This window comes from Hippopotamus amphibius, chromosome 8 (assembly GCF_030028045.1).
Source record: "Hippopotamus amphibius kiboko isolate mHipAmp2 chromosome 8, mHipAmp2.hap2, whole genome shotgun sequence".
NCBI lineage: Eukaryota > Metazoa > Chordata > Mammalia > Artiodactyla > Hippopotamidae > Hippopotamus > Hippopotamus amphibius.
Genome location: NC_080193.1, coordinates 91,613,739 through 91,624,439, shown reverse-complemented (window position 1 = coordinate 91,624,439; position 10,701 = coordinate 91,613,739). Strand labels below are relative to the sequence as shown.

The 10,701-nt window shown below is 36.5% G+C and overlaps 1 protein-coding gene across 6 annotated transcripts in view; it reads right to left on the bottom strand.

Moving 5' to 3' along the window:
• The window catches only part of ABCA12 (ATP binding cassette subfamily A member 12), a 193,924-nt gene that overhangs the window by 12,791 nt on the left and 170,432 nt on the right, over positions 1 to 10,701 (bottom strand). For all 6 annotated transcript variants that reach the window (XM_057745989.1, XM_057745991.1, XM_057745988.1 and 3 more), the window contains 5 exons: positions 9,768 to 9,871; positions 8,310 to 8,402; positions 7,098 to 7,203; positions 4,657 to 4,794; positions 126 to 3,338 (listed from right to left, as the gene is read on the bottom strand). In XM_057745989.1, coding sequence (XP_057601972.1) covers positions 3,237 to 3,338; positions 4,657 to 4,794; positions 7,098 to 7,203; positions 8,310 to 8,402; positions 9,768 to 9,871 — 543 coding nt within the window. In that variant the 3' untranslated portion in view covers positions 126 to 3,236. The remainder of the gene's footprint in view (positions 1 to 125; positions 3,339 to 4,656; positions 4,795 to 7,097; positions 7,204 to 8,309; positions 8,403 to 9,767; positions 9,872 to 10,701) is intronic.

The window sequence follows — 10,701 nt, the reverse complement described above, 5'->3', positions numbered from 1 at the left end:
TGGAAAACCAACCTGGGTTTATAAGGAAGGATAAGATTAACTGTCACAAATGACGCCAGAGGAAATCATATCATTCTCTTCTAGCTTGCTGTCATTATACTTAAAAACTTATGTTGATAACTTACCTTAATAAAGCAAGCAGGCTCCCAGGGTCCCCAGGGGGTAAGAGGATGCATGCCTGCCGCATCACCCTCACCCTTGCCCAGGAGGGCATCTGCTGTTGTCTAGGGAATTATCATCTCTGAGGAGAAGAATGAATCATTTAGGCAGAGAGCATATCTGGGGAAGGTAGTTGTACATATCATTTTCCCAAATGTTTTAATATTATGAAAATCTGGTTTTATAGGTGAAGTGAAGATGGCCACAATCCTCAGAGGTAATTGAGGTAACTCACATGAAAAAGCAGATTCTGTACAGGTTTTCCAGAGTGGAGGCAGTCCTCTGAGAAATGGGAATTCTCAAAACATTTTCTCTACTGCAGAGAAGCCCAAAGGGATGTGGGTTCAAAGAGTTTTTTATGTATGTTCCTTACTTAAATGTAAAAGTGCATCGTGAAACTCTTACACAGTACATCCTTGCAGACAAAGAGATGAAGAAGAAATGAATGTGCAGGAATGTACAACAGCAAAGCATTAGAATTCCAATTCCAGAGAAGGTACCCAAATCCTCCTATTCCAGTAGATTTGCTGTAATATCTGTATTATGGAATAAAGCATTGTCTTTCCTTTTTCTTCTCCATGAATAAACGACATCATGGGAAACTTGACTGCATTTCATAGATTTAAACAGAATAAATATGCTTGGTTTCCATGCCAAACATGCCTGCTTCTCTTTTGTTTCTCATTCATTTATTTATTCATCCATTTAACCAACAAATCTTTATTGAGTGCCACTCAATATCTATTGTGTGTGTGGGTACTGATGGGAAAACTAGGAAGATCAAAGTAGGTCTCCTGTCCTCACAGAGCTTCACGTCTAGTGAGGGAGAGAAATACTAAATAAACACTCAAAAATGTAATCCCTGTCATCCAGAGGCCAGTTTGGACTTCCTGTCTACTGAGAGGCAGACGAGATTGGCTGGAACCTCCCAGATCCACGTCCTGGGGGGTCAGAATCTCCACTCAGCACATATCTGGACCCCTCCAACTCCCAGTCTCCCCTCCCGCCAGGCTGCTCCTGCTCTGTGGTGAAGCAGGCATTGTTCTGTGACTCTTTCAAAGAAGACATTAACTCATCCCTTCCTTGATTTCCGGTAGACACTCATTCACATAAAGCATTTGTAAGTATGACTGACTTTAACCAAGACTTAGGAGTAGGAGGACAGTCCACAGCATGGCTGCACCGCAAAAGAATGTGAAAACATATCTGGATATTCATGGTTTTAAAAGTTCATTCAACCACTCAGTTTCTCATTGAACTTTTATCTCTCTTCAGTACTCAGCCTTCCACCATCTCACTGGCTCCTTCTTTCTCCACTTCCTTTCTCTCCTCCCTCTGTGTTGCCCTTCCTGCAACTGCTCAGGAGCAAGCAACCAACCACCATAATAACAAACACAATGAACCATAACCAAATCCCTTCATTCTTTCATGGAGCCTGACCATGTTTTGCTTGTTTGGACTCCTGAAGGGACCCATCCTCCAAAAGGCTTATTTATGTATTATGTTCAACAAGGGTAATTTCTATCCTAAGGGAAATTCTGTTGCCATCTGTTAAGGTATATATTGTTAATCTGGATATATTACAAATTAGGATGCACGCTCTAACAGAAAATTAGGAAGAACAATAGAGTACAGTTTTAGGACTAGGGGATTAGATTTAAACAAGAACTAGGAAGGAAAGCTTCTCTGAGAAAGAACAACATTTCTGAAGACTGTTAGCTAGGCATAAATTGTGGGGGAAGGGCATTTCAAGCAGGGAGACATGTGAAAATACATGCAAAGGTGTGGAGAGAGGAAGGAGTTTGGTACACTGGAAAAAGCAAAAAGAGGCCAGCATGGCTACACCTTATAGAGGAAGAGGAGAAAGAACGCGATGAAGGTGGAGAAGGAAGCAGCGGCCAGCTCCCATGGGACCTTGTCATCCATATGACTCCAATTTTTAAGTTCCTGGCTCTTCCGTAACAAATGAAATGACTTCATGAATTGTTTTTACTAAATGTTGATTTTATAGATTTTCAAAACAGAAACAGTTTTGCCAAAGCGGCAAACTTACATAGACACACACACACACACACACACACACACACACACACACACACACACACGTTATATAAAGCACCTTCCCCAAGGGCCATATAATTTGGCATTATTACAAAGTCTATTCTATAGCCATATATACGATTCTGGGTCAGCTGAAAATTATCCACATATTCATTTTCCCTCCACAGGAGTGTTTCCTGCAGAGAGACCCAGGATAGGAGGCTTTCTGTAACAGCTTTAAAAAATGTTGCCTGCCAGCAGCACATGAATTCCCTATCTTCCCTCAGGATTTGCATCTGCCCAGCTGACACGCCCATTTCCCCCAAAGAGCAAGCAGCTACTTGCTCTGCCCTGTGCCTCACTACCGGCAAGGCAGTGCAGGAATAAAGCTAAGTTCTGTTTACCACCAGGGTAAACTGCCCTCTGACAGCCTTCTTGCAGAAAGGCATTTTTCAGGGGGGTCAGTGTGTCCCCATGTATTCGCAGGTACTGAAAAGGACATACACACACTCTCCGGACGTTGTGCCCACTCCTTACTGCCAATGTTAACCTGGCCCTTGGCACTTTACATGTCACAATAGACTCGCGTACGCATGATGACGGTCATTCTGTTATTTTCTAAAAATAAATTGTTTTGTTTGCTCTCCCAATTCTACCTACCCTAAAGTACCTTACTTTTCTTCTCCACTCTTACTTTTCAACTGCTAATAACCATGCCTTTTAAGCCTTCTTTTTATTGAAAGTAATAAATTAAGACATTCATCTTCAGTGGTTGCACCTTTCCATAAGAGTCAGCAACTTACACACTAGCGTGCTCACAGTGTTGGGTAGACAGGAATTCACCTTAGCAAAAACATTCACTGACCTTAGAAAGAAAACTTTTCATTTATAGTTACTGGCTAGTCTTACACAATTGTAGCTTTCCAATACAGAATAATACTTTGAGATATTTTGAGGAATTTGTATCTTCTGTGGCTCTTCCTCAAAATGCAGCCATTGGTCATTTGCTGAGATTGAGTTTGCTGGAGGTACTAAGACTACAGCCGGTCATCTTGTGAGTCAGTGCTTATGGTGGAGCCTTGGCTACTGGTATCAGCAGTTTCATAGCACTTTTGGTCTTTGGCAAAGTTGATGAAAACCTAATTTTTCAAGGGAAATAAAGCCATTAGTACTTGGTAAGCCAAAGGAAGAACTAAGGGGTGTGTGTGTGTGTGGGGACGTGTGTGTGTGTGTGGATGTGGGTGTGCACGCCCATGCACATATGCACTCACACAATGGGAGAGCAAATAAGAAGAAAACTAGATTTCATAGGGACAAGCCCAAACATATACACAAACTCTCACTAGGGGTCTTTCCTTTAGGTACTGAAATTTAACTGGGGTTTGAAAATAATACCTATATCTACAACTATAACTATGTTTACAATCATAATATAAACCTAAAGCTAAAACTGAATATCTATAGCCACAATTTGTATCTATTTGATCTGTATTAGTATCTTTCAAGTATAAACAAGGAGCCCAACCCAAGCCCTTACCAAATGTTTGTATGATGATATTGAGAGAAATTTCACTAGTTTCAAGAGTTAATGCACTAAAATAAAATTTGTATACAAAGCTCACATTAACATTATGTTCAGTAAGCTTATTATTTAACAGGCCGACCTTTATGACTTTGTTTAAAATCATTAATTCTATTAGTCATAGATTCATCCAGAAAATTTTGAGAGTCTACTTTGTGCCAGACATGATACTGGTTATTGGTTACAAGTCAAAGGATAAATCTTCTGTGTTGGAGAAGCCATAATTGCCTTAATTCTCCATAAAAAATTGTCCATAAGATGCAACATGATTCAGAGGCTTCTATAGCCTCACTTGCAGATCTGGTCCAATCAGATGTTCTATACGTCAGGTTGGTTGAATTGTATAAAACTAAAACAGTGTAAAGGTGATGAAGGATGTTTCACGAAGCCTCGAGTTACTGAATGTAAATGTAATTAAGACAGATGTGAATGAAACAAAAGAATCCTGCATGTATCAGTTTGGTTGCCTGAATCTAGCAGATCTAAAGCTTTGGTACCAAATTCTCCCCTAATCCAGGGAGCCAATCAATAGAAATGTTATTTAAGAAACCTACCAAAGAAAAAGTAAGGAAAGTGTTAACAGCTATTTGCTTTATAGATGAAAATAATTATTGCTTTACAGATACAGATAACTGATGGGTATAATGTCTTACAGAAGGAAAAAAATCTTTTCTCCATTAAAAATAAGTTAACTCTTTTCACATTTTCCCCTAACATCCCAAAATGCACTTAGAAATAAATTAAGCTAAGTTTTTTAGGGGCAAATTTAGATATTGCTTCAATTAAAAACAAATTGAATATCATTAAAAAGAAATAATCAGAATGTGTAATAACTCATGTGACATTGTGCACAAGGATCAAGGTATCCAGCTTACCTCTTCCAGAGTAGTCTGACTCACTAAGAAATTTGTGATATTTAAAGCAGTCTTGTTGGTTTCCAGCAGATCAAAAATGTTTGCTACTCCTCCTGCGGTGACCGGCACATGATACTCTAGCATGCTGAGGTGCTGATCCTGTGGGAACCAAAGGAAAAACATGTATTTATCAAAGTCAGGTAATATTGACTTGATGAGACATAACTTGACCAAGAGCTAAGAAACACTGAAATTCATTCCTCTAAAAATGATGCTACAGTATAAATAAGGGGTATGTTTTGAGATCAGCAGCTTTCAAAGACAAGATAAAAAGTTTTATGAATATCTAAGAGAAAACAAATTAAAAAGCTAATGAAAATTCCCAGTCTACATTCATGTGCACTTATAAAGTCATTATAGTCTTGCCTAAAAAATAATATAAATGGTATTGCCAATGTCAGATTACACTCAGAGATAACTTAGAAATTTCATTTTTTAAAAAATGTTAGAATTGTTCTAAAAGGCTACGGATTAATTGTTCTGTTTATATTGGGTAAAGTTGCCAGTTTCAAAAGCACTGTCTAGGAGAAATCTCATTCAAATAATGCCACATTCTTTCTTAAGTCACTCTAAAATTCTTTTCAATTTATTTAGTCCAGAGTATTACCATCAATTTAGTAATCGATTCTAATTTCCTTGGAGTATCTTTAACATCTTGGTTTCTGCACATTTCATCAATTATCATATCCTATTTATGTTTCCTCTAACTCTCAAATGTAACCTTTCCTCTCTATTTGCACCATCAATATTAACTTGATGCTCAGCACTCCACATCTGAGTTATTTCAACAGCCTCTTCAGAAGACTAGAAACCATATACATTCACATGTTTCAGCACAAAGTAGCTAGGATAATCTTTCCTAAACACTAGCTTGGTCAGGATGTTTTTTTTAACTCCATAATCAATCCCTGTAACCTATATGGATCAGATCAAGGTTGCATATTGCAGCCTGGTATTCCAGACCTATGTTACTGGAAACCCCTCTTCTTACTCCTTTGCTCACAGTCTAACCCCTCTCATTGATTTGTGTTTACATCACACCTGTCACTGCAATCAGGCTATCTTACTTATTTTTACTCCCAAATTGTTTTGTTATTTCCCTTTTAGCGATCTAGAAACCATTGCATACTTGTAAAGAATGGTCTGCTTAGCAAGAAATCAAACTTTTATCATCACTGCACTTGTCTTGTATAGCTCTAGTCCCCTAAGGAACTGACCAGGGCAAATGTAATCTCATCACTCAGTGAATAAATGCAGATTTCAATCCAGAAGTTCACTGAAAGAAAAAGCACTATGACCAACATGGTTTGTGCAAAAAAAAAAAAAAAAGTGTCCTTTAATTTTTAAATTTGCTTTTAATTTAGGTGATAGAAAATGGACTTTGACAAGAATCGTAAAAGTTATTATTTCCTGGAGAACTTAGTCTAGGCTTCGGAGGTTGAGGCAAAGGAATTTTGTAGAGATAAAAGAATTGTTTTAAAAAATGCACTCTATTTTGCTCTGCAAAATCACTTCACGTTAATACAGTGCCTGACAATTTATGAAGCATTTTTGTGGACATTTTATCATTTAGTTCTCACACCAGTCTTGTGAAGTAGATGTCAACAGTATTTGTAGAACAGGAATACAAGGCCCAGAGACTTTAAAACGTCTTGCTGGAATTCACACAGGCAGAGCTGGACCTCAGCCCAAGTCTTCCAATTTCTTTTCATCATTCCATTCCTTATTTCCTTTTAGAAACAATCGTTTGCTATAATCATCTTGTACAAATTAGTTGCACATCAAAGATGTTATAATGATAACTTTTTTGTCAAGTGCATCTAAATATGTACTATGTGAAATTTATTTGTGTGTATCTGTGTGTGTCCATCCTGTTGGTATGTATATGTAAGATGAAATTAATTGAGCAATGTTTAAGGTGGTGTGGGATTTAAGAACTTGATTTCCAAGCAATTCTGCTCAAAACTTTGTGGGCTTATCTTCCAAATAAGGAAAGCAAAGGAGATAATCTCTTCTCACTGTGACATTCTGGAACTTTGTAATTTTTTTTTCTAAGAAGAAATGCCCTTGGTCATATGTATCTGTCACCCCTCAGTTTCCTAACATATATAACTAATAATCTAGTTAAGTATACAACCGAAAACTAGTACAATATGGTCATAAAGTCTTTGTGAAGAAGAAATAAATATATGTAAAAAGACTATGTTACTCTTAAGGAGCTACAAAAATATGTAACTAATTTGAAGATTTTATTTGTTAATACTAAGTGTGCTTCAGAGTATATTAAGCATCTTGAACTAATAAATATATTAAGATGAATAATAAAGCTACGGTCAACTTGAAAATGACAAACATCCACTACGATATTAGATTATGACTATCAAAACCAGTCAATTTCTTACTTTTAAGTATGTTTTTGGAAAGTGCAGTTGCATGAACCTTGTGAGGGGCTCCATGCTCACTTTGGCATTCTTCACGTGGACCTTGACAGTAAATCCTCGTCCAAACCTAGGAAGCAGTACAAAATACAATATAAGTTATGTTTTGCTGAAATAGCTCCTCTGGAATTCTAGATAATGAAACAGGACCCAAGCTGACCATTATAGCCCCTTTTCTTATATAAAGACTCTCATTTTGCCATAAAAGTTCAGGGCATGTTGCAAACTGGAAATAGTGTACTGCCATGGCTTTTTATTTATTTCTAGCACTATACAAAGTCAGATCCTTTGAACAAAAGCTGCATTAGAAAGAAAATATAAAATCTTGGCTTTCTTTGACAACCATGAATTGGCAATTGATATCAATTCCTGGGGCTAAAAATACCTTCTAATTTAAAGCAAAGTAGATCTTTAGGGGTAAGTTATTGGCGATTTGGTGTCAACCATAAAGATTAAAATCATTGGGGTTTTAAAAATAAATAATAAATCAATATACTAGCTAACTGCATCAAAAATAGAGTTTGTAAACAAGTCACAACAGACCCTCTGAGAACAGCATATAAGGTCTTTTTCATCCTTTTTTCTTATCTTAGTTAATATTGTCTTGTAAGAAAGCCAAGCTGCTGTACAGATAATGGTATAAAGTAATGTCATGATGTTTGAAGATTAACATGGATATGTATAGATGCACATGCACTCTGGCAAATATAAAAATATTAATTTAATTTTAATTTGATAGTATGATATTTATGCACATCTCCCCAATGTATTTTTGATCAAAAGGTTTTGAATGTAGTAAAAATGTTAAATAGCTTACCGAAAGCCTGTGCAAATGATAAATGAACATGCTAGATAAAAATCGATGCCTTCATGCACTTGTCAAGACCTAATTTATTACTGAGTTAATTCTTGAAACTGCTTTCTGAGAATATTTGGTTGATATTATTATTATTATTAGCTTTTAGGCCTTCTAGGTTTTGGGGTTATTAACTAAAAAAATATTCAATCCTCAGTACTATAACTTAACTTTAAGGTGAGTCAATAGTTAGCTTCTCCATTCCAGTTTTACTGCTCATTGTAGGATAGGCTACTGAGATAATCCCTGAAGATGAGTATAATAGCACTGGTAGATTGATTACCCTACACCATGTGTTAAACAATGCATTTGTTCTTCACCTGCTCTTAATATGCTGCAATGATCCAATACATTGGAATCTTCCATTCACCATGATGGCCAATCTGGTACAGAGAGCTTCACATTCTTCCATGCTGAAAGACAGAATCATGTCAGCGTTCTGGGCACAGAAAAATGGTTTAAGTTCATGAGCATAAGCTTAACTTTTTTCATTATGCACCTTAGAAATTCTGTTTGAGTATCTGAATTCCTTAAAATGTCTTTTCCCTTGAAGAACAAAAAAATCTTTTAACATATAAATGAAATGTCCTCGCCCGCATAGGGTTCGTTACTGTTTCTACTCAAACTTGAGGCCATCTCTCTCACCTGGATTGCCCACTTTATCAAACATAGTATTTCTTTTAAACTCTTTCAATCTTTGACTCAAGACCTACACTTCGTAAGAAACGTTTGTAAAATAATACTAAGTTGTTTTCATCATGCCTTATACTTCATATTCAGTTGGTTATGTTTTTATATTTATAACTAGTTAATCTGTTCTTGATCATATAATTCTAATGTCATGGTCTATGATAACTGGAGGAGATCTTAGGTATCACCTTGACATTGTAGGTATCACCCTGTCCACTTAACACAAAAGTTAATGGAAAATAAATGATTGGCTTCAGAACATATACTGTGATAGGGCAAGGCTAGTATATAGGATATAAACAAGTCTCTTGTTTCTAAACATATCTAGTTCTTTTTCTGCTATATGACCATTATTCACTCTTTTTTTTTTTTTTTTTTTTAGGCGCACAGGCTTAGTTGCTCCATGGCATATGGAATCTTCCCAGGGCAGGGCTCGAACCCGTGTCCCCTGCATTGGCAGGCAGATTCTTTACCACTGCGCCACCTAGGAAGTCCTATATGACCATTATAATGAAAGGATGAACTTAATATAAGGCCAATCTTATAAGAAAGGCACAGATAAAATGCTTTAGTAGCTTTTTTATATACGTCATTGATTGGAGGAGGCTTGTGAACTAGTTCTTAAAGGATTAGTAAGATGAGAATTTGGAGAGATTTTGTGAAGACCAACTCCAGTAGAAGGCATAGCCAAAGAGAGGGCATGGTGAGAGTATGTGGAACTAAGAGTCATTCGATGGACTGATAGGAGAGGGTGTCATAGGAAAAGAAGACTAGAAATCTGGATGAGGCCAGATAATAAAAGGGCTTGCATACTAAGCTGAAAAATGCTGATTTTTACATGATAGGCAATAGGGAGGCATAGTTTAGTTAAGAGGGCTGTAAATGATGGGAAACTTGTTTTAAAGACTGCTCAGGCCCTGTCCCTGACAGGAGCTGGAGTCTCACCATGAAACCTTCCTGACTTGCTCCCTTGACTGTGAACATAAAATACTTTAATTCAATTGCAGAATCCATGATCAATATATAGCACACAGGATTACCTTTCCCGTCTTTCATCCTAACATCGTGTCACCTGACTCTCGGCTTACCTGTGAGAAGTGAGGATGACGGAACTTCTATTCTGTACTTCTTCTGAAATGATCTTCCAGAGGTGCCGTTTTGACTTAGGATCCATCCCAGAGCTTGGCTCATCCTTAATAGAAAGTTACAAGAAGAATTTATCAAATTAATTAAGTTTTGATGAGGTTCTTTACATGAATCATTGCATCTCACTTGCCTAGAAAGAAATCACTTTTCGAGGTCCTGTGACTGACTTGTTTTATACTTAATAGGCTTTTTTCTGCTGCTGTCAAAAAAGCTCAGAATTAATCATTTAAAATTGTCAATCTGTTTTAAAAAGTGTCTCAGTGAAGTTGACACTCCTGTTACTTTATACTTGTCTCTTACATTTCTTTGGAAAAAATTCTGCTTCAATTACTGACAAAGCAAGAGTTTTTACATTTAATACTATATTGTCATGTATATATTTGAAGCTACATCAACAAGATTGCTACCTTGCTCCTGATGGCAGAGTTGTGGCTGTGAGTGATAGATAGTATGTTATGTGAAGCACAGAGAATGCGATTTGATTTTCTGTGGTTAATATGATTGGGGTGTATTTTCAGTTTTATGCTATTAATTGAAATTTAATACTCCTTGGGGAAATAAAAATAAGATTTGCAGAAATTGCCAAATAGAAAGATATAAATTACATTTTAAAGTAAATGATGTTTTGAAAAATTATTTTGACATAAAATTAGAAACGTAGCAATGGGAAACCTAAACAAGAAATAATAAATCCTGACAGATGATTAAAAAACCAAATTATAGGTCGACTAGGTAAAAATGAAAAATATGTGCTTGAAATGGAAAGTATGTACATAGGATCACCAGAGGTTTATTTTTATAGCAAGGGGTTAAATTTAAAGAAAGAAATGAGTGTTAATTTGGGGAAACAGTAAAGATTATATTGTCACTGTTCCT